Source organism: Gracilinanus agilis, chromosome 1, assembly GCF_016433145.1.
Source record: "Gracilinanus agilis isolate LMUSP501 chromosome 1, AgileGrace, whole genome shotgun sequence".
NCBI classification, from domain to species: domain Eukaryota; kingdom Metazoa; phylum Chordata; class Mammalia; order Didelphimorphia; family Didelphidae; genus Gracilinanus; species Gracilinanus agilis.
This window is the reverse complement of record NC_058130.1, coordinates 178,405,238-178,429,790: the sequence shown is the minus strand read 5'-3', so window position 1 is coordinate 178,429,790 and position 24,553 is coordinate 178,405,238. Positions and strand designations below refer to the sequence as shown.

Here is a 24,553-nt window from a genome sequence, read left to right as displayed (position 1 = left end):
TTTTAGTCAACCACACTTCTGGCCTTTAAAACCCCCAAAGATGCTAAGTGAGAACATGTCCTAGTCAGATTTAGCTAGCATAAGAAAAGGAGTGCAGGAGCCAGGTGACTTCTTTCTAGTGAAAGCGAGAGTGTGGGGGAAACAGTGCTAGTCAAAGGACTTCGGTTGGAATCTTAGATGGCTATCCAGGCCATGTATTAGAACTTTGGAGAGCTGGAAAGGACTTCATTGGTCATCTAGTCAAGTTGAGTCAGCAAGCATTTATTAATTACCTCCTGTGTGCAAAGCACTAGGACTAAAGCTATCAAACAGTCCCTGCTCTCAAAGAGCTCTAGAAATTTAGTACAGTGCCTTCCTTTTGCAGACAATTAAACTGAGATCCCAAAGTCACAGGTCTGCTGACTTCAATAAATCCTCTGACACTAGGTCACCCTGACTTATCTTAGGCAAGTCACTAAACTCTCTGTACTTAATCTAGACAAGTTAGTTATCCTTTCCGGGCCTCAGGTTTCCTCCTCTATAAAATGAGGGATTTTTGAGGTTTGAGAGAGCCCTCTCAGCTTTCTGATTCTATTCTCTACTAGATCCTGCTACCTGTTAGCTTTGTGACATAGGGGCAAATCACATGCATTTCTCTGGACTTGCCTTTATCCTCACTTGTAAAAGGAGGCACTTGGGTTAAATGTTCTGTGGCCCTTGGAGTGCTAACATTCTATCATTCTCTTTACCAAGAAGTGGCCGGTAGGGTGCGGCCACCCTTCAGTCCCTGAGAAAACTCCATGCAAACAGCCGTTGTGAGTTTCTGAATCACATAGTAAATAGCCTGTGCCAGAATGGTATTTGGAGGTTTATGACAAAAGCCATCTCTGAGGACCTTGATAGCATTTCATTGTCTCTTAGTAAAATGTTCTCTTTCCCCCAACACCTGTACTCCTAAGATCAAAGAGGCCTTTTCAATTGTTTCCCCACTGTAGTCCTTCTAAGCCCATTCCCCCTTTGGCCAACTATTGACAAGCAACTCCCCTCAAATAAAGGAGGAACAAACAGAGGAGGGGAATTTGGCTACCAGTGAACAATTGGGAAAAGGTGTGGTTGGGCGAAATTAGTTGAAGCTCCTGTTATTTCCTTATTCCTCACCTGGCAGAATCTGTACTTCTAAGATCTATAATTGCATGGATGTGGCTACTTCCTCCACCTATACAGACCCTAACCTCTCTATAGTTCAAGCAGGCTCTCACCTGAATGCTAATACTGAAAAATTCATCACTTTGCTGCCAACATGGCCAAAAGTTTCTTGGATCCTGCAACCCAACAATGGGGGAATCTGCAATACTTTTCTACCAAGGTGGAATCTTGTCAGAGTGTGAACTCCACTGGCTTAGCCTTTAAAAAACCCAGAGTCATGGGGGCAGCTAAGTGGCTCAGTGGATAGAGATCCAGGCCTAGAGATGGGAGGTCCTAGGTTCAAATCTGACTTTAGACACTTTAAGCTGTGTGATCCTGGGCAAGTCACTTAACCCTCATTGTCTAGCCCTTATTACTCTTCTGCCTACTGATTCTAAAATGGAAGGAAAGAGTTAAAAAATAACACCCCAGGATTACTTCCTCTCTATTACTGAAGCAACCTTCTGTGAAGGACAGAAGAGGAGTATTCTGGAAAGATGATGTGTAAAATTCAATTTCAGTAATCTTATTTTAATGCACAGGGTAAGCTTGCCCTGAGGTTTTTTTTTTTTAATCTTTAGTAAGATGAAGAAGTCAGTTTTGATGTAAATAACTGAAATGGCAATGTGGTATTTGGAAAGAATACTGGATTTAGCACCATGAAAACCGAGTTCAAATCCTGCATCTGCTAGTTATTATCTGTGTGACCTTGAGCAAGTCAATTAAGTTCTCTGCTCTGAGTTCTCCTACCTGTAAAATGAGTAAGCTAGACTTGATGTCCTTAAAAGGCACCTTTTAGCTCTAGGTCTATGACAATAAAAATCTAATATTTCTATCCAGTTTAGTGCCTGCAAAGGTACTTTACATCTGAATACTATGACAACCTTGTGATGAAAATATTCATTTTAAAATCAATTAATGAGCATTTAAATAGAATGTCCATTGTTTCAGACACTATACTAGAAAGTCTTTTTTTAAAAAAGGAAAAAATTATCCTCAAAAGCTTATATCCTATGAAGAAACCGAGGCTGAGAGATTAAATAATAATGGTTAACATTTATATAGTAGCATTTTTAGATTTGTAAAGTGCTTTACACATATTATTTCATTGATTTTTTCCTCACAATTTTGTTAAGTAGATACTGTTTTCCCAGTTTTATGGATGAGGAAATTGAGGCTAAAAAAGGTTGTGGCTTGCTCATGATTACATATATTGCAAAAGGATTTTGAATTCAAATCCAGCATGTTATCCCCTATCTTACACTGCTTCTCTTTCATGTTGTACCACCTACATTTATTTGCTATATCTAAAGATCATATTTTTGTATATTGGGCTTTCTCAAAACAAGTCACATTTATATAAGCTTTAAAGAAAAATAAGGGTCATCACATATCTTGAACTGCATTTTCTCTGTATTCACCTTGTTCCTTGTTACCATTAATATTGAGAGTTTATCTTCATCATGTCCTGTCCTGCAAACCTTTGCCTGCCATCTTGATTGCCATCTTTGAGGGGACACATGTCTCAGGAAGCAAATCAGACTTCAAGATTCTTGCATGCTTAAAAACAAACAAATAAAAAACTTCTTACTGAGTTCTGAATTCATAATTGTAATAGATTACTACTTATAGTACTTTATGGTTTGTGAAATATTTTCCTTAAAACAACACTGGAAGCTGATGGATCAAATATTCATTATCTTGGTCTTAGAAGGATGAGAAACTTTTAACTCGGAAAGGTAACTCAGAAGTGGCTTGCCCAAAGCTACGTAGCTAATAGGTGCTGGAGCAAGGACTTTAACTATATCTCCTAGGATTCCCACATTAGACCTTGTTTTCTACAATACTGTACCATATACACTGCCTCCATTTCCTGAGAACCCATTGGCAAAATGAAATAACTGCAGGTTGTTTACCCAGAGCTGGTCAGCTGACTTGGGATCTAAAGAAGAGGGAGGATGCACTCATTACAATTCAAGCCTTTATTAAATTTGTATTGCTGGCAAGATTATGCTAAGTGCCTGATGCAAAGTTAAAAAGGAGGAACTTGACTTTAAGATGCTTATAGGCAGGTAGGGGAAAGAGAAGTTGTTAGGGAAATGACTAGTGTTCAGAAAAGTAAATAATCTAATTTGAGGGAGGCAAAAGCAACAATATCAAGTAGACAGTAAGCTCCTTGAGAGCAGGAACTATGTGTCTTTGGCATTTGTTGTTGCTTCGCTTAAGACTGATGAGGGCTTGTTTGGTTGATTGTTGACTGAAGATTGATTACTTGATACCAGGAAAAGTTTCCTGTAGTTGGTGGGAAAATGAAAAATGATAAGGATTTTAAAAGGAGAATTAAATAAAGAGAACATTCCAGAATGTAGAAGAGCCTATACAAAGGCAAGGAAATCTGAGGATGGAATGCTATGTTCAGGAAATAGAAAATAGATTATAGAATGTGTGATGAGGAGAGATGTGAAATCAGTCTGGTGAAGTAGACTGGGGCCAGATTGTGAAGGGTTTTAAGTGCCAAGTCAAGGAGCTTCTGTTTTATCCTAGAAGCACCACTGAGTTATGGAAGATTCTTGAGCAGGGAAAGAACTTGGTCAGTCCTGCTTTTTGTTGTTTTTTGTTTACTTATTTTCTGATTATTTTTGGAAGCTCTGTGGAGGATGAATTAGAGAGGGGAGAGACTGGAAGCATGGAGACCAATTAGGAGCCAGTTGCAGTAACACTGCTGTTCGTTGACATTGTAAATGGCCCCAATGCAACCACAAATTTATTAGCCTGTTCATCAACCTTGAAAACAGATTAAAAAGAATTCCACCCTATAAACTTTTTGCCTAGCCCTTGACACTCCTCTCAGTGGCATGGTGTCATTGTATAGCACTGTGGCCTAGGGGAAAGCTTTATCTCTCTGACCTTCAGCTTTTTTCTCATCAGTAAAATATGGTGGTGAGGCTACATGATCTCTGAGGTCTCTTCCAACTTGAACAGCCTATAAGTCTTTCTTCAGAAGGCCAAAGATGTAGTATGCTGCTTTATAATGACCACTGCAGGAGCCTAACAATGCAATCCTGCATATATTTTAATTTTTACTTGCTGAGAAACATAAATAAGCTCTAGGAACTCCGGAAGAGCCAGCCTTCTCCTTCAATTGAGCTTCGGGAAATTGAATTTCCTTTCCTTTTCCTCCTTAGAATAGAAATCAGCTTTTATTTATTTATTAACTAAAGACTCCTTGGACTGAAAGGGAGCTTGGGAGGATATCTAAGCTAGGTCTTTAACTCTAGACACCTAAATCAGCCTAAACATATGTGGGTCTGTCTCTTTCCTGAAGACTATTAGAGAAGGAAATTGCTTTGCTTCTTCTGGCTATCTATTCCAGTTACTGGCTTCCCTCATTGCCAACAAGTCCTTCCTATTAGCTAATTTGCATTTCTACTACTTAACAGTCAATTGACCTTGAACAAGTCATCAATCCACCTCTCTAAACCTCAATTTTTTCATCTGTAATATAATGGGATTGTGCTAGATTATTTCCAGGATCCTTCCTACCGTTAAATTCCTAGAAGTTTGAGCTCATTTTCTCTTGTTCTGTCTAACATGGCGAACATCTGGAAAACAGCCATTTGTCACTTTTATATCTTTTTTTTTAAAACAAACCTTTACTTTCCATCTTAGAAATGATACAAAGTATTGGTTCAAATCACTTTTATATTCTTAAAGGTTATACATAAATTATTCCTTCTTTCCTTCCCTGATGTGTGGCATCCTAGTTCCTTCAGTTTTTCCTCATAAGAAAAGATACAGTTTTTTACAGAGTAATTAGACAATAAACTTTTCCTAACTTGAACTAAATCAAATAACTGACAGTGGGCTCTTCCTTTGTGACTTAAGAATGGCCCAAGATATTGTGGTCATTTTCCTTCCCTTCCTAAAAAAATGAGGTGAAAAGAAAGCCCACATTGATGTCTGACTCTTCTATCTCATTATAATTTGTTGTATGCTTTTATTCCAGGATCTCAGTACCTGAGACATGGGCAAAGTTCAGTGACGAAAATATTAGACATTCTCAGAACATGAGAGCTAATTGCATCAGGATCCGGGAAGAAGTTGACCATCAACTAGAGAATGCATCAGATCAAATATGGAAGCAGTTTACTAATACCAACCTGGCCTTCACTGCCCGAATTGCTGAAGTGACAGATATAAAAAATAAACTACAGATGCAGCTGGCAAGGGTAAGCAAGTTATTATAGGGCCATGAAGGATATCTTTCAGAATGGGACAGATCTTGTCCCCTATCTCTCCTCTTCCATCTTGATAATTAAGTTAGAAGAAAGCCTACCCAGAGGTATGAGAATGTAGGAGATGACCCCTGGTGTATTCACCTAGCCCATCAGTCTATGATTCTAGTCCAAATTCTAGAAGCTGGTAGATAGTAACTCAGAGCCAGATATGAGCTACTAAGTGAATATAGATTGGCTTCTTCCCTATGTCTAAGCCTTATCTGAAAATATTGCCTTGCTTACTAATGTGCTTCATGCAAGGTAGCAAAGTAGTATTTTTGAGCAAAGATACCAAAGAGATCATTGGTAAGTTCCCAACTATTCTACTTCTCCATTTGGTGTCCTTATTTGATGACAATGAAGGTAAAGAATGACTTAGATCTATGATCTCCCAAGCCATAGCTTTCATAAGCAGGACTAAGCAGATCTATTTTCCCCATGTTGGTAAAACTGGGAACCTATTGTTAAAGGTTCTAGGAGAGGAGGATGATTCCCTGTTTTGAATGATGGATTTGTTGGGAGTTGAGATCAAGGAATAGGAAGACTAGACTAGTAGGATCTTAAATCATGTTTGGGTAGAGTGGAGAGAGGTGTTGGGTGTAATTTTTTTAGACATATTAATAAAACTTAGATCAGCATGGGGCAGTGAATAGGGAGTAGCCACAAAATTAAGAAAGACTTATTTCAAGTTTCACCTCTAATGCATACTGGCGGTGTGACCCTGGGCAAGAAATATAACTTCTTTGAAGTCTGAGATGACTTCAAATTGCATAGCTATTGAAGGTCTGCATTGATAAAAGGGGCTTCCTCAATAGGAATTCCTTAATACCACTGAAATCACAGGTCTGGTCCTCACCTCATTTCCTTGCCAAAAATGTCAATAAAACCATGCTTTTTGTTTTAACGAAACACTTAGTTTGATAAGTCAAACATGATTTAATATCATAGTGTGTTTATTACCACAGCACAAAGTTCATGGACTGGGTGGAGTTTTTAATGTTTATTCTTTTTTACTTGGTTGGTTATATAGCTATGGTCTGTCTTTAATGGAGAGAACAAAGATATTTTGCGTCAAGCTTTTTTTTTTTTTTTTCCTTTTAAGATTTCTACCTGTTCAAATCCAAATGCAATTTCAAATCCCCATCTCCCGCCACTCAGAGTTTCCCATTGCCTCATGGGTCTGATATTAATCTCAATTACTTAATCACCAGCTGTTTTGCTAATAAGTCAGTGCCCAGAGTGAATAAATTAAACTCTAATAAGACCTGCTTGCCTTTTACCAAAGAAAGAAACAAGATAGGGTTCAGGCCTCAGCTTGGCTTTCTGTTGATGATTATCAGTTTTATGCTCTTCTTGATAAGAAAATAAGATACTGAGGAGGGTGGGTGGAGATTGCATTCAGTACTTCATGATTTCAACAGTTCATTATTTTTGTGAAGGCTTTAGGTGGCCCCTTTTAGCTTGTATCTTTTATTAAGGTTGGCACCCATTCCTTTCCCATTGATCTGAAATTCTGGCCACATCCTGAAAATAAAGATTCTGAAAGTTCCACTGCCCTGAAAAATAATTAATAGTTCCTAACTGGTCACATGTACATGATTTTCAGGGCCAGATTACGTAGGATGGAACACTATGCACATTTTGTAGGGATTTGGAGTTGTGTCCGATCTGTAACTAGCTAGAAGCAGGCAGGGCTTTGAGCTAGGCTATAGCTTGGGAGGAATACACTCCTAGAGCACCCCAAACCCTGACTGGCTCATTCTCTTGAGCTGTCACCTGCAACCCAGCATCAGTAATGATATTTCTCTCCTGGGGCTGCCTGTTCACAAAAGGGTGGGCTGGCTCTGATTTGCCACGAATAATGGACAGGATGCCAAGGAACAGAGTGTGAAAAGAAAATGTAGGGGAGGGACTGGCTTTTGCTTCTTGACAGCCTTTTCTCACCCCACTCTCCCACTTCCAAATTATGCTCAACCCTAGCATTCTCCAGGCCCTATTCTATACTTGCATCTTCTCATCCTTTCCATTATCTCCCTTTACCATCCTCAGGCCTCCTGTTGCTAATGAACTCTATACATCTCTTCTTAATCACTTCTTACATTCTTTCTATCCCAGTGCTCAATGAAATTTCACTTTCTTCTGATGGCACCACATCTCTTGAGCCTCTTTCCAAGGCTGACCTTTCCTTATCTCATACTCTCTGATATATACTCTGCTACCATTACTCCACAGTTAACTCTCCTCCTTTAAAAGCACACTTGATCAGGTCAGGTCCTTGTTGTGGTTCTCTCTGGACATTTGGATCATTATCTCACTTTCCCAATAAGTTTGATCTCTGATTCACAGTCTTCTTCATCCTAACTTCCCTCTTTTTTAAAACATCCAAATCTTCCATGTTTTCAGTCTCTTTAACTCCCACAGACATTTCTCTCCATCAACTGAATTTGCCCACCAAGTGCTAGATTTACTATTTAGTGCATTTCCTAGATAGGCGCCTATAGGGTACATTTGGAGCTAGGCTTTTGACCATCTAAGCAGGCTAATGCTCAAAGACATTTGGCCCTCAACAATTCCTCCATCTGTGGTCTCCAGCAAACCAAGGCCAAGTGGTACTTTGCACTCCTGGAGCCTCTCTGGGTCAGATTTCAGAGTGAATTTTACTGTTGTTGGGAAAGGGCTGATAAATCTCCAGGCTAAAATAGCTCAGGTTTACAAAGTATGTAACTAGAGCTGTTGCCTTTGAGGAGAGTGGCTGTCCTGACAATCAGGGCTTGTGGGGACTACAGATGGACATCTGTGAGAGCTCTTTCCACATGCATCTAATTACCCAGTCTGGATCTTCTGCTGAAAAGCCCTTTGGCACAGAGAAGGGCATGTAAGGTTGGCATCCTTGACTATGTTCTAGTTATCGACACAGGCAATAGCCTGGGTTGGCATTAGCCAACATCTGAACACAATATGGAGTTCTCTCTTACCCTCTTGTCTCATATTCAGATTATTCAGAGAACAAAATCTCCAAGAGACAAATTAGAGTCATCTAATTCTAAGGAAATTTGATCTAATTTGAATTTGGTTTCCAACTTCACATACCAAGCAAAATCATTTCAGGTCTCTTCCTGTGAGTAATCTGGTTAACTCACTCTCTTACTTATATGACCTTCCATATTTGTGTAAATGCAAATTCCTTCCCCATTTCTGTGACAATTCAGCAGTTTTTACTTCTGAACCTCATCATGATTTTCCTACTTTTGTTATTAGCACATATGAAGCCCTGACAGCTTGCACAGGGAATAATAATAAACCACACATTCCTGAAACATAGCTAACATCATGTCGTCAAATACATCAATCTAGTTTCTCATCTTCTGAAATCCCCCACCTCCTCAGTGATTTGAGGCTCCAAGTAGTCAGAAGCAACAGAAAAGATAAGATAAGATGAAGAAAGAACTTGTAAGAACTTGTACATGTCTTTGAGAAAGACCATAATGCTTCTGGGGAAAGGGTCAGAATGTTTTCCTTCTTTTATTCATCATCCACAGCTCATGCTTAGATAATGTCTGTCCAGGGAATGGCATAGACACCGATTCTTCCAAACTGGAAGAAAACATGGACCTTCACCCTTGAAACTCATTCCTTCCCAATGGGCTTGGGAAAAGCTGACAACAACTAGATGCTTTTAAAAAATGTATTTTTTTAGTCCCTTACCTTCCATCTTAGAATGAATACTGTGTACTGGTTCCAAGGCAGAAGAGTGATAAGAGGCAATGAGGCTTAAGTGATTTGCCCAAGATCATACAGCTAGGAAGCGCCTGAGGTCAGATTTGAACCCAGGACCTCCTATCTCTAGATCTGGCTCTCAATTCACTGAGCCACCAAGCTTCCCCCTACTAAAGGCTTATTGATTGAATTTTTTATTACAAATAAAATGTCATTAATTTATATGGCTTTTTATTATTTATAGAGTACTATCACATTTGATCTTCCTCTTACAATAACACCGACAAATCGTTAGTGTAAGTTTTGTCTTCTCCATCTTATAAAGAAGGAAACAATGCTCAGAGAGGTGATGACAGAATTGAATTTGAAACCAATTCTTCTGATTCCAGTGGTTCAAGAGAACATAGAGTGATTGATTCAAAGTCAGGAAGATTTGAGTTCCAATCCTGCCTCAGACACTTATGAGCTATGTGATCCTGGACAACTCACTTCACTTCTGTTTGCCTCCATTTCCTCATCTGTAAAATGAAAATAATAATAGCACTTCCCTCCCAGGATTGTTGTGAAGATCAAACAAGATAACATATATAAAGCACATTGCAAACGTCAAAGCACTATATGTAGGGAAGCTGTTCCAAGATTAGTGATAAGTCTTGACAGTTGTAGAATTGTAAATTTGGAGCTGGCCATTTTGAGCTCTAAAATCTTGTAGACATGACCTTCACAGCATCTCTCATGTCCATCCCCAATATTCTGCAAACCCTGCTCGAGATATCTAAGCAGTGCATGGAAAGGATACCACTAGAACATATAGCCTCACCAATCAGTTATCCCGTATTCTTGCTTCAAGGTCAATCCCACCTCCTCTTCTGATCCTACATCTCTGATATTCCTTTTTACTATTTCTCTCGTATAATTCTTTATTTATGATATACCAAAGTCTCCTCACTCATCATGCATCTTGTCTTTTAGATGAGCCATATTTGGATTCTTTGGAGATTGTGGTATTTCATGACTTATAACTATACAGGTTCATTGGGTGAACATTAATGTTAAAATGATGATCTGATTATGTTTCTGGGAGAAGTTCAGGGCCATTAAAAGCATCAAATGATTCTAAAATGTAATCTGTCTTTCTTTCTCTTATCCAATTCTGGGATAACCTCATTATCTACCTACAAGTCTATCTAAGACATATATACTGATGGACCAACTCTAAGTTGTTCATCTAATTGCATGTCACAGTCTGGAAAATAGGCATTCTTTAGATACTTGGGTTTTCCCTTCTGGATATTATCCCTCTCCTCCCATAAATCCTCCATAAATGATATAGCCAAGATCTGGAGACTTCTATAATATTTTATGTGTTCCATTATAGCATATGGACTTTCCATCTGCTATCCTTCACTCTTACTATGTGACAGACCTACTTTCTTTTCCTGTCATACATTTATTTAATGACACATTGCCACTTTTTTTGGACAAGTCACCAATGATAATGTGCTGCACATTACCTACTTACACATACCATTAGTTTCTCCAGTGACTTGAAATCTTGATTCTTTCTTGTTCTTGGATTTATAACCATATAGAATTGCATTTTAGGAGCAGGTAGGTGGCTCAGTGGATAGAGAACCAGGCTTAGAGATAGGGTCCTGGGTTTAAATTTGGCCTCAAACATTTCCTAGCTATGTGATCCTAAGCAAGTCATTAAGCAACCCCAGTTGCTTAGCCCTTCTGCCCAGGAATCCACACTTAGTCTCAATTCTAAGACAGAGGGTAAAGTTTTAAAATAATAATTTTTAAAAATTACATTTTGATGCTTTAATGGTCCCATGTTCCCACTGCTGCTAGTCCTCCCTCAACAGTACTCATTACATCCATCCATACTTTTTTACTCTATGTAACTTTGGTCCATGTTTCTCTATATATCCTTCCCAGGAAAGCCAGGTATATGACTAAGGTCTTCCTCTAAATCTTTTGACATTGTGTAGATTCCATCGGAGTATACACCCTGAAATATTACCTGTAAAACATTTAACAAAGTGCCTGGCATGTAGCAGTTGTTTATAAATGCTTGGTCTCTTCTTTCTGCCCTCCCCACCCCACTTGATCAGTGATCCCTCACTCTTGCCACATGAATGGCCTACCTTTTTATCTCTATGATGACTTTCTTTATACTTTTCCTGTGCATGTTTTTGCTGTGACCAGCAAGATAGTCAAATAGTTGCTTTCTATAAACATCTTCAACTTCATATCCTCTGAAGAAAGGGATAATATCCTAGATATAGAGTAATTACAGTTGTGTCATCCACAAGATAAGATTATAGAACCCACACACAAGGCAAAGGTCTCATGAATTAATACTGGAGAACTTCTCTTTGAGAGTCCCTACCCCCAAGCAATGCTGTGTCCTCCCACCCCAAGTTTGCAGAAGCAAGGTAATGGGCTTATGACTCATGGTATGGCTATGGTACTCTCTCATAGCAATGACTCCATTTGAATTCTTTCAGAGAGGTAGAAGATACTGATTCTTTCTAGCCACTATCAGCAAAGGAGAAGGAGAGACAGATTGACAGAAGTTTCAGGAAGAGCAGAAGATTAGCAGGGAGTAGTACCCAGAACCACTAGTTAACAGAGAACATTGTGTTGGGCTGAATGAAAATGGGCCAGGAAACCTGACTAGGGACTGTCCTCTACCCCTGAAGGCCACTCAGGAGAGAGACCCAGGCCCGTTCAACCACAGAATCCTGTAATATGAGTCTGACCCCACCTCATAGCACAGCCATGGATCCATTCAGTGGAAGGGAGAAGAAGCAAAAGAGGGAAAAAGATTATCACCACTAGTTAGAGATAAAAGGGAAAAGCTGAAACTCCAAAAGCTCAAGGGAGAAAGCCTAAATTAAAAAAAAAACTAGCAAAACAGCAGGCAAACCAACAGAAAGGCTGATAGAGGCAGAAAGGATGAGTAAAATGTCAAAAGAAAACAAAGTGTGTTGAACAAATATTATAATATTAAGAGGGAAAGAATCAATATTATCCAATGAAAGAGAGAAATACTATGGACTTCATAGAGATCAGGGGACAGTCACAAGAAATTTAAGAATAGTTTAAAAGAGAAAGCTCCGAAAAGAAAAATGAAGAAATAAATTTTCAGAGAGAAAGCAGAGCTCTTGATGTAGAATTAAAAAACAAATAAATGTCAGAGTAAGAAGAAATTGATATAAGATGGAGAAGTAGAAACTCTGAAAGAAAGTAACTTGTTTCAAATTTAAAAATACTAAGGTAGAGGAAAGTTTGGCAGAAAATGATATGTTGCAGTCTTCTAACTCCCACCACATGCCTCTCCATTGACTTTTGGATGACTCATAACCTTAATTCTTTGGAGACTGTAGTATTCCATAATTAGCAGTCATATCAAATAACCAGGAGAATCTTGGTGTTAAAAAGATAATTTTTCTTGAGTCAGCAGCAGCTTAGGATCCTTGAAAACATAGAAATCCACCAAATTCAATGCAATCTAATCTGTTTCTGTTCAATTACGGCCACAGTTTATCATTCATCTGTAGTCCTTGTATTGAAGTACTAATTCAATGAACTGCTCATTGAATAGTATATCATTCTTCATTAGGGCTAAAAATATTTCAGTGTACTCAGTTAAATCCTGAGGAAAAAAAGCAACTAACAAATCTGCATGCATGAGTAAAATCCAGTGCCTCCCCTGAATTGTTCTGTAAAGTTTTACAGAAGAGGGATTATAACTAAAATAATGTTAATTAAAATTCAAGAACTCAGATTAGCAAATTCAAAATCTAAAAGTTATTGATGGTTTTGATGATGAGCAAATTAAGACTGTGATGTGTACAAAGATTAACTCAAGGCAATATATAAAATTTAAAATAAGGAGAGTAAAGAAAGTCTTTCAGAGTTCCTCAGTGAAATTCAGAATACAAAAGTACATGGGTTTTAACCTTAAAAGGAGTCACTTTGCTTTTATTTGGAGGCTCATTTTGGCTTTTGATTTCAAATGACCATCAGCACCAGGAAAAACTTCACTTTCCCGTGAAGGCCAAATTCCTCTCTAATTAACCAGGCAAACTGCCTGAGAGGGGCCCTGGTCCTCAGACTCAGTTTGCTCCCTTAAAGCCAACACAGGCTATTTATTTAACTCAGTCTGGAACCCATTTCTGAATGGGAAATTCTTTTCTGCTCTGCAAGTAGTCAGATCCCTTCCAGAACAACATGAGTATAGCCAATTCACTTCAACCAGTGTTTCTGAGATTGAAGTACTCTCCTCCCCTCCCTCCAGACAAGGGCATAGTAAATAACCCCTGGGAAAGAGGGCTCAGGGATATCCTTCTACTAGGACCCTTCATATTGTCTCAAATGTCAAACAGATTAATTTAGTCAAATGCATTCAGTTTGACTTAAGAACAAAATAAAACAAAAACCAAACTTTCTTTATCCAGCTCTCTCCTGGCTAGATACTTTCTTCTTTCTTTCTCTATCCCTTGACCTGCCTAGTGCTTTTTATCAAGCCATTTCAACCCAATTAGTTCAGTTTCTATACCTGATGATCTTTGGGAAGTGCTAAAGGGTCTAGCTAGGTTTGCTTTGTAAAGTGATTGAGTCTAGGAATTTCCCCTGGGAGAATCTTCCCTTGTTTCTGTTCAGTCATACCTGATCCCTGTGGATCATACTGTTCATGGAGTTTTCTTGGCAAAGATATTAGAGTGGTTTGCCATTTCCTTCTCCAGGGGATTAAGGCAAAAGGTTAAGTGACTTGCTCAGGGTCACACAGCTAGTAAGTGTCAGAAACCACATTTGAACTCGGGTCTTCTTGACTCCAAGCCCAGCACTCTATCCAATGTGTCACCTAGCCGCCTCCAGGTGCTTTCCTAGTCTCATCATATTCATCCATAAATATAGCTAAATGTCCTAATTAGTGTCACTGTCTTTTGGCTCTCTCCTTGGTCATTGTATACTCCCCTCCTTCTCCATTCCTATCTTGTGTCTGTGTATCTGCTGCAATCCCTAGAATTTCCCTATCCCACTGAGCATTCTTTCTCCTTATCTTTCATTCATAGCTAACATAGTATGGACTTGGAGTCAGGAAATCCTGGGTTTGAATCCCACCTTAGATTCTCACTCTCTGTGTGACCTTCTATAAGGCATTTTACCTGTCTGAATCCCAGTTTCCTCATTTCTAAATTAGAGGTAGTAAAAGCATTCACTTCATAGGATTGTGGGGAAGACCAAATGAGAGGATGGATATAAAAAGGGCTTGGCAGATTTAGATTTTTACTCTGTAATATGTTAGTAAGTGCGTTCTTAAGCGTGTGACCTACTTGAGACTGAACTAGTGAGGCTCCCCCAAACAATTCCCCACTTTGGGTACCTATTGCCAATCTATCAATTTACTTTTCTTCTTTTTCAAGGCAAATTAATCAGCACCCTCCCTCTATCAGTGGTTCCCAAACTTTTTTGGCCTACCACCCCCTTTCCAGAAAAAATATTACTTAGCTCCCCCTGTCACATACTATCACCGCCCCCTTACAGTTATTCACCACCCCCAAATGCACCTATGGCCATCACCACCTCCTCTGGATTGCTGCAGCACCCACCAGAGGGTGGTGGCGCCCACTTTGGGAATCATTGCATACAGACTGGTTCCTTCTCTTTACCTTTAAGACTCTGTCCCTGTTTTACCTGTCTTCTGGAATGTCCTTCCCTTTCCCCTCATTTGTCACCCATGCAGGAAGTTTTCTCTTATTAACTCTACCTGAATCTATTTATGCTTAGAATGGCAACTTTGGAATTATAGTTCCTAAACTGATCTTTGAGGAAAAGTTTGAGTTAAATCCTTCCCCTCTGGCTATATAACTTTGGTAAGTCATTTAACCTTTCAGTGTCCTAGGTGACTCTGTAAGACTGTAAGTTGAAGAGCATGTGTAGAGACCTACATTGGTAGATAGAATTTCTCTTCAAAAGTTCTCTTACTCCATTAAAATAATATGGATCTGGTAAAAAAAATTAGAATTGACAACTCTGAAATGCTGCCTCACACCTATCAGACTGGCTAATATGACAGAAAAGGAAAATGATAAATGTTGAGAGGAGACTGGGGAAAATTAGGACACTAATGCATTATTGGTAGAGTTGTGAACTGACCCAACTGTTCTATAGTGCAATTGAGAACTATGTCTGAAGTGTTATTAAACTGTGCATACCTTTTGATCCAGTACAACACTACTAGGTTTGTATATCAAAAAGATAAAAAAAAGGAGAGGGAAGATCTATTTACAAAAAAAAATATATTTTTAAAGCAACTCTTTTTGCATTGGCACAGAATTGGAAGTTGAGGGGTAGTCCATTATTTGGAGAATAGCTGAACAAGTTGTAATGGAATACTGTTGTGCTATGAGAAATGACGAAAAGGATGCTTTCAGAAAAATTTGGGAAGACTTACATAAGCTGATGCAGAGTAAAATGAGAAGAACCAGGAGAACACTATGCATAGTAATAGCAATATTATACAATGATGTGCAATTGACTTAGCTATTTAAGTGGTAATACAATAATCTAAGACAATTTTAAAGGACTAATGATGAAAAACGCTGTCCCTCTCCAGAGAAAGAACTGATGGGTCTGAATGCAAATTGAAGCTTATATTTTTCACTTGATTTTCTTTGTGGTTTTAAAAATATATCTTTCTTCCACAATATGACCAATATGGAAATATTTTTGTATGATTGCATAGGTATATCCTATGTAGAACTGCTTGCTGTCTCAGGAAAGAGGGAGGGGAGGGAGACAGAAAATTTGGGACTAAAAAATTTTTAAATGAATTTTAAAAATTCTTTTTACATGTGATTAGGGAAAATAAATTACATAAAAAATAGAAACAAAAATATAGTGTCTTAGTATTGCTGGGGACTGTAGAGGTAGAGATATGATGGTGAATGTTTAACCATTATCTCTTTGAGGAAAAAAAAAGTCTGTACAACACACTTTTAAGTTTAATCTACCTTATTATTAAAGTTCCTCTATCACTTTCTTAAGTCTAAACTAGAGGTATCAAATGCCCTGCTGGGTACCCATGACTATTGTATCCTAGTGTATCCAATTCTAGTGTATCCAAACAGATTAAAATGTAATTGGGAAATATATAACAAAATAGATAAAAATGCAATAGAACATGGACAATGTGTCACTGTTGTTTTTAAAAGTGCATTGCTACTCTATGGATTTTTATGTGTAGCTTAAAGGCCCCTATTTCTATTCAAGTTTTTGACTCTACTATATCTAGAGACAATCAACAAAACAATAAACTAAGCTCTAATTTATATTCTTTGCTGAATTCCAAGGTATAAAATGTTCACTCAAGGAAACTTTAACAATGATGAACCTGTTCAAGCTGGCTCCAGAATGCCCCTTCTAGATATCATCTAGTCCAATCCCTTAATTTTGTAGTTGAGGAAAGTAAGGCCCCAGAGTAGTTTAATGACTCATCCATGTACCATATTTTGAACATTTCCTGGGTGATCTTCTTGAGTGTACCTCTGTTGCAGACTAGGGGATCCTAACAAAAGAATTTCAATATAGGATGGAGGGTGATTTGGCCAGCAGCAGTCAATAGGTAAAATACCTGATGGGTATTAGTAGAACATGGATTTAATATGAGCCAACAGTGTGATGAGGCAGCCAAAAGAAGCTAATGCCATTTTAGGCTAAATGAACAGAAAGAAGATGTAAAGATCAAAGGAGGTGATATTTTTGCTGTATTTTGTCCTAGTCAGACCTCATCCAGAACATTATATCTGGTTACTGGAAGCCATATTTTACAAAGGGCATTCACAAGCTGGAAGGTGTCCAAAGGAGAAGACCTAGAATGAGAAGGTGTCTTGAAACTATCCCATAACTTAAGAACCTAGGGATATTTAGCTTGAAAAAAAAAGAGGATTAGAGAAAGGCCTGGAAATTTCTACCATCTTCAATTATTTAAAGGACTGTCAAATAGAAGAAGGGTTAGATTTGTTCCACATAGTCTCAGAGGGCAGAACTAAAAGCTAGGAGAGAGGAACAGGTAGTGAAGTACACTTAGTTCAAAATGAGGGAAAACTTTCTAACAATTAAAGTTATTTAAAAGTGGAATAGACCGAGTTCTCTACAACTCTTCAGTAATACACTACAAAAGAAGGCAGACTACAAAGGAAGGAAGCATTTATTAAGTGGTGTGCTGAACACTGTGCTAAGCACTTTACAAATCTATCTCACTTGATTCTCCAAAAATACTGGGCTGGAGATAGTATAACCATTTTAGGAATGAGGAAACTGAGGCCAAAAAAGGTTAAATGATTTGCCCAAGGTCACATAGCTACTAACTGTCTAATTCTGGATTTGAACTCAGATTATCCTCCCTCCTAGCCCATCACTCTATCACCTAGCAACCTCTAGATTAGTCAACTGCTTTCCTTGGATGCCATCAAAGGAATTCCTTTTCAGGGATTGGGTGGGCCAGATGACAATATTAATTCACATTATATAGAATACTTTAAAGTTTACATATTTCTTTCCTCACAACAATACTAAGATTTGATAGTTCAAGTATTGCTACTCTGATTTTGCAAATGAGGAAACTGAAGTCTAGTAACATTAAGTGATTTGCCTGAGGTAATTGAGTTAATTAGTAGCAGAGCTGGGATTTAGACTTTTGATTTCAAATCCATTGTTTCCTTGAATATACTATGTTGTCATTTATTAGATGCCTCTAATGTTCTTTGTAGCTCTGAGATTCTAGGACTCTATGACAAAAATATTGCCTTGGAATTATTCTTTCTGGAGCTGTCTCCTATATACTCTCCTGCCCATTTTGTGCTATACTTTCTTTTCTTGTATCTCCTGGTTCCTTTTCTCTTGACCAACCTTTTGGCCATTGTCTATGTCTTATGGATTATCTTTCTGCCTATTGTTTCTTTTCATGTTTTATTTTTTATATTTTTTCACAGACTACATGTAGATATAATTTAAATAACTGTTTTCACATTTTGTAATCATGTTCTCTCTGCTCCTTTCTATTTTCTTGGTTTCTGATGCATTTGTTGCCTTCCCAGTAATCCCATAGCTATTCTGATTTTTATGTACTCTGTAGTTTCTGAATCCATACTTCATCTAGCCATTTAATTCATCATATATTCATACTTGCCTGCCTGAGGTCACCAACCTGCTCACTTTGAGTGATCTTAACTTTGGCATGTTCAAAAATTGGCAGGGGGATGGGTGTGTGTGTTTTAATTTCCTACTTTGATTCTAAGCCCCATCACCATCTATGGCTCAGTGTTTATAGCCTTGTAGAAAGGCAAGTGAGGGACAGTGAGGTAGCACAGTGGATAAAGTGCCAAGCTTGAAATCCAGAGGACCTGGATTCAGTTTTGGCTTCAAGATACTTCATCCATTTAGACAATATTAGAATTAGCTTGCTTTTTCTCTTGGAGGCGCAAAGCCTTCTAAAACTTTTGAGTTGCTGGATGTTTTGAAACTGTTTTCAAGGAAAAGGCATTTGCTGTCACTATTTGCACAGATGGGTCATAGGTAGCCGGTCTTTGATTTTACCTTTGTATCCCTGGTAAGTAGCATAGTGCATGTCACATAGGTGCTTCATAAATGCTCGTCAAATAAAAAGTGTTAACAAGAGGAAAAAAAGATACTTCCTAGCTGTGTGACCCTGGGCAAGTCATTTAACTCTGCCTAGCCCTTGTCCTTCTGTCTTAGAGTTGTTACCAAGATAGAAAGTAAGGGTTATTTTTTTAAAAATAAGAAGAAAGAAAAAAATAAAGGCAAACTAAGAATACTCAGGTTACTCTTTGGTTCCTTCCCCTCTCTACCTCTCTATCTCAAAGAGTGTAGCAGAAAGGACAGTGGTCTTAGAGGCAGGCAACCTGATTTCAAATTCTGGCTCTGCTGACTACTTATGTGAGCCTGGGCTAAACTCAGCTTTCTTACCTGTGAAATAAGTAGAGAGGGGTTTGGATTCAATGACCTCTAAGGATCCTTTCTGCCCCAAAACTATGTTCCATATTTCCAACATCTGGGAAGGGAGAGAAGTGCATCCTTTCAAATTGAGAGTAGACCTTTCCTATCCTAGACAATCTTTCCATTTAAGATGTCAGGGAGGGGGGTGAAAAAGTACCTCCCCAAATAACCATGACTCTGACCATGCCGTCTCTGGAGACAGCTGAGCCATCCCTAAGCAGGAACCACCAAGAGCTGAACTTGACACTCTCTGTTGATATTTATCATTTGGACTTCAACCAGAAGTTCCAGCTTAGGTTCCTAACTCTTTGGTGAAGTCTCTGGCATTTGTTCCCCTTCTCTTCTGTTTCCCAACTCTCCATAGACCTACACCTATGCTTATGGTCTCCCAATACTATATGGTTCCCCAGCATTTGATCCACTGAAATGAACTCAGACTACCAAATTGGTCTTTTCCGGCATCAAAGGAGCTCCCGGGAAAGTGATGCTGAGCCAGGCATCTCCTTGGAAACCTCTTGGCTTTATGCATTTTTGGAAAACAATAAATATGCAAGATTGCACAAAGAATCCAGAAGTCTAAACCCCGCTGGCACCACTCTGTCCTTTTTTCCACATCAAAAATAATTCAGAGGCATTAAGGGCTCTCAATCTTTAGTCACAAGACAACACGTAGGCAGATTGTTTTACAGGGCAGATAACTCTGCCAGCACATTTTTTCCTTATAAAACCTTTAGGCTAATTTCTATTCCATCCAGGCAATGATCTGGAATATGCAAAGATCTTTTCTGCTGAGCTGAGATCAAATTCATCTGAAGCAAATCTGGAAATTACTTCCCTCTCTTTCCTTCCCCCTCCTTCCTTTCCCCATATGTCAACGGGTGCAGAGCAGACACTTCACAGCCCTGACTTTCTGGCTTATACTTTCCCCAGGAGGTAGGGCTTTGTTCTGTGTTAGGCAGCTTCTGCAAGGACCATTGATTGAAAAAAAAGTTATGACTTTTCCCCCCTAAATCACGGTAAGTGCTACAGACTCTGATGCAGCCTGGGGGACAGTTATGACCATCTAATTATATTCCTAAGGTGAACAGAATACCAGATTGGGCACTGTTGAGGGAGAGAGAAGAAGAAAGAAGAGGCATCGGAGGAGAAAGAGAAGCCCATGGCTTCTGGGAGTGCCTGTCCTAGACAAAGAAACAAGAGTTTAGCCTCTCTAAACTCCCAAGTCTACTCTTCACAAAGTAAAATAAGTTAAATTAACCAACTGCTTACAATTTACCTTAAGATGCAGGTCAGAAGAAAAAAAGTTGACTTAATTCTTAGAGAAGAGGCTGATCTCTAAGTTTCCTTTCATCTTTCCATCCTTGTAGTCTTTTTGTCTTTTTGTTGTTGTGGGGTTTATTTTCCTTTTTTAAATCCATGCACCATATATATTGCTTTGGGGTGACCAGGCTGGTAAAGTGATTGATGATCTGGTAATTCAGTTTACTCTAACTTGTGAAACATAATCTGTTGCTTTTTGAGACTCTGGTCCTTTACTGGGGGCCTACTATGAATCATTGCTATTTTCTCTCTCTTCCTGGCTACCATGACACTTATAAGAGAAATCCTACAATCTCGGAAGCTTTACTACTATGAAGATTCTCAGGGATACCCTGCCCAAAGCCCCAGTACTATAACTTTCAAAAGACGAGCATTTCCTTCTATCACCTGACTTTCCCAGTCGTTGATCTTGATGGCCCACTAAAGCCTCCCCTCTTTCTCCTACACCAACGGTTCTTAACTTTGTGTCATGGACATCTTTGGCAGTCTGGTGAAGCCCATAGACCTCTTCTTGGCATAATATCATTAAATACATAAAATACATAGAATTACAAAGAAAGGCATATTGTAGAAAAATAAAAGTATACTTTTTTCCAGTTTCATTTCAATGCTGACCTGAAATCCATCTATGGACTCCCTGCAGGCCTGTGGCCCCCATTTTAAGAATCCAAACCCCCCAACCTCTACACAGTTACCTGTCCCTTTGCTGCAGATCACAGAGGAGCAGCTGGTTTATGTGAGATGAGCCTGCTTCAGGGAATTTACAACTTTATCTCTTATTGTAATGGTCTATTGCCTCTCCAAGATCAAAACAACATATTCCTGAAATGAAGACAGAGAAGATGAGAGTTCCTACCAGATTGAAGATTCTTATGCCTTCTGGGGGGGGAAGGAGGAGGAAAATCCACCCCCATTACAGTACAGCCAAGCTCTGTCACTGGGCAAAGGCAGAGTGTTTCTTACAGTGGGAATGAGAGGGGGAATGATCACTGACATCTGTAGAATGCTTTTAACTATTATCTCATTTGTCTCTCAAAGCATCCCTGTGATGTTGGGAGACAGGCTTTATGATCCCCATTTGGGAAGATGAAGTAACTGAGAAGTTAAGTTTCTTGGATTAAGAAGTTATGGAATAACACAGACCCAAATGATGACTTTAACAACTAAATCCTACCTAATGATTGGGTCAAAGAATCAATCATTGAAACAATAATTATGTGAAAGAAAATACATATATATTTTTAAAAATTAGGAAGCCAAGAGGTTTTGGAAGAAGGATGGGGAAAAGAAGAAGGAGCAGGAGCAGAAACAAAGATATTCTTTGTTCACCATTCCCCTTCTCTTTAAAATGTTTTATTTCAAAGAATGGCTCACTGAGCAAAGAAAGGGAGTGAGACATAGTCAGAAATGAAGGTAATGTGAAAACAAAAGATATAATTAAAGTTAAACATTTTTTAAAAACAGTCACGGTCACAGAAGATTGCAAAGCTAGGACTGGAATTCAGGTCTTCTAATTCTCAAAAGGGAGATTTCTTCTGGGGAAAAAAGAAATTGCCTACTTCACTAAGTTATCTCTAGGATTAGATACACAGGGTCGGATCAGAGGGGGAGATAACAAAGGTCTCATTTTAACTCAGGGGAAAAGGGTGGTCAGGGACAAAGTGAATTTCTGTTGCTGGCTGTATCGGGTATGAGAGGGTGGAAAAAGGAAGATTAACCATGTCTCCTTCAACCCTAGCTTCATCTCTCTCCAGGAAGAACCTCAAGTGTAAGATCTGACTCCAGGAACTTATTAGGTCAAAAGGAGGAGACTATAGTAAAGTTCTAGAACGTATCTGGACCCCATCTTTCACTTCAGCCCAGTTTCTTTGTTAGCTGTCTTCCATAATAGCTCCAGTAGACAATTATGGCCCATTTAAAAATGATCCCAAATAACTTGGAGGCAGGAGGAATCTGGATTCAACTACTATCTCTGGCATATTGTGTGATCTTAGTTAAACTTACTTGACTTATGAACCCCAGTTCCCTAATCTACAAAAAGGAAGTAATAATACATGACCTATCTTAGAAGGTTGTTTTGAGGAAAGGGTTTATAAGCCTTCAATTTGTGAGTTGTTAAAATTACTAGTGGTGTGCCTCATTTTTTATTGAAAAGTTCAAAGGAGTTCAAATTTTTATAATTCTCATAAACTCAGATTTCTTAGTTGTATAGTAAAGGGAAGCCAATTAGATTATCACTAAGGTTCCTTACAGCTCTAAAATTTTCTATTACTTCAGACTATTTTCCCATTGAGCTTTCTTTTTTCTGATATATTTGATTTTTCTGATATATTTTTCTCTTTCCTGCTATAGTTGAGCACCAGCATTGAGAGTCAAAAGACTTACATTTAATTCTTGCCCCCGATACTTCCTAGGTGGGCGTTTCTGAGTAAAGCCACCCAGCTTGCCTCTCTGAGTCTCAAAACTTTTATCTGTAAAATGGGTATAATATTTGCATTCAGGATTGTCGTGAAGAGAGATTTTTAGGTCTTAAAGTGCTACCGAGAGTATTATGATTCATTACTGACATATTTTCAGTTGCCCCTGGCTCTTAATACTTGAGCTTAAAGTTTCTCTGTCTCTTAGTCAAGAAATCCATTAACAAATGTATATTGAGTGCTTAAGGCCCTGTGCTAGCTATTCAGTCAAGCAGCTAATGATCTGTAGCAGTGGGAAACCTACTATTTTAAAACCAAGACATTTCTAAAGACTTTTTTTTTGTAATGTGAATAATTCCTCATGGTTTGTTTTTTTAAAGTTTAGACTGTTTTTATTTGGGTTTTCTCAGAGTAATGTTCATTGTAAGCTGATGACTCTGAAGATGGATGATCCCAGAAAAGATGAAGGAAAGTTGAGAACAAAGGAGGGCAGCCCTGATGCTCTACAAAGGGCACTGGGCTGCGACTTACTACTTCTGATACTGGGCAAGTCAACCCCATCTCTCCCGACCTCGGCTTCTTCAGCTGTAGAATTAGAGAAGTGGACAAGATTATGGCCAAGGTCCGTTCCAGTTCTGAATCTATGATCTTCATTTGTACACAGAGTAGATCTCTGCTCTGGAAATCTCCCTTTCAGTCTGTTGTAGGGGTGGCTGAGTAAGGACCAAATTTTACTGGGGGACTCTAGCAGGGCCCACCCCTAACATGGTCAGTTGTGCTTCTGTCCCTTCTAAGGCTAACAAAAGGAATCATTCCATTCATTTATAGAATGTTTTCTCTTTTTCAAAAAGCATTCATGTCCATGAACTCATTTTAATCCTTAGAACATCCCTGAATGAGGTAAGCCAGGTAGAGAAGCTCTCTGTCCTATTGTAGTAGAAAGTAAAGAAGATCAGGATCTCAGGGCTGCTTTATTAGCCCTTTTTTTAGTATTTTATTATATATTATATATTTATTATACATTATTATTATTTTATTAGCCCTATTAGACCACTGGAAGTCACTCACCCTCTTTCTGTCTCAATTTTTTCATCCATAAATTGGGGACAATATTGGACTTCAGAACTCACAGGGAGGTTGTGAGGTTTGAGTGAGATCTAGGAAATATTCTGAAACCATAAGTCACTCATATGTTATTATTATGTTATCTTCATTTTATAGAGAAGTGAACATATACCAAGAGAGTGACTTGACCAAAGTTACTTAGAGCATCAGTGATATGCTCAGACTTTGCTCCTGCCAAAATTACAGCCCTCGGGTCACTGGAACCCAGCTGGCATTATAAACACACAGCATCTTTGACATTATTTATTAAAAGGCAGTGTAGTGCTGGGAGAAAAGCCCTGTCTCCTCAGGCAGAGGGCCTGAATTTGAATCCCACCTCTGAAACTTATTACCTATGTTAACCTGGAGAAATTGCTTAACCTCCTAGAATTGTGCTTCTGTAAAATAATGTGGTTAGATTAGATGGCCTCAGAGATCACTTCAAGCTCTAAGTCTATGATCCTATAATACTTTGATGGATCTGCATCCTCATGGATAAGGATATTTCTTTCATTGTTGTAG

The 24,553-nt window shown here is 38.6% G+C and overlaps 1 protein-coding gene across 1 annotated transcript in view; it reads left to right on the top strand.

Moving 5' to 3' along the window:
• TEKT5 (tektin 5) overlaps positions 1 to 24,553 on the top strand; it is a 65,805-nt gene that overhangs the window by 14,850 nt on the left and 26,402 nt on the right. Inside the window, exon 5 of the mRNA XM_044657318.1 lies at positions 5,171 to 5,393. Coding sequence (XP_044513253.1) covers positions 5,171 to 5,393 — 223 coding nt within the window. The remainder of the gene's footprint in view (positions 1 to 5,170; positions 5,394 to 24,553) is intronic.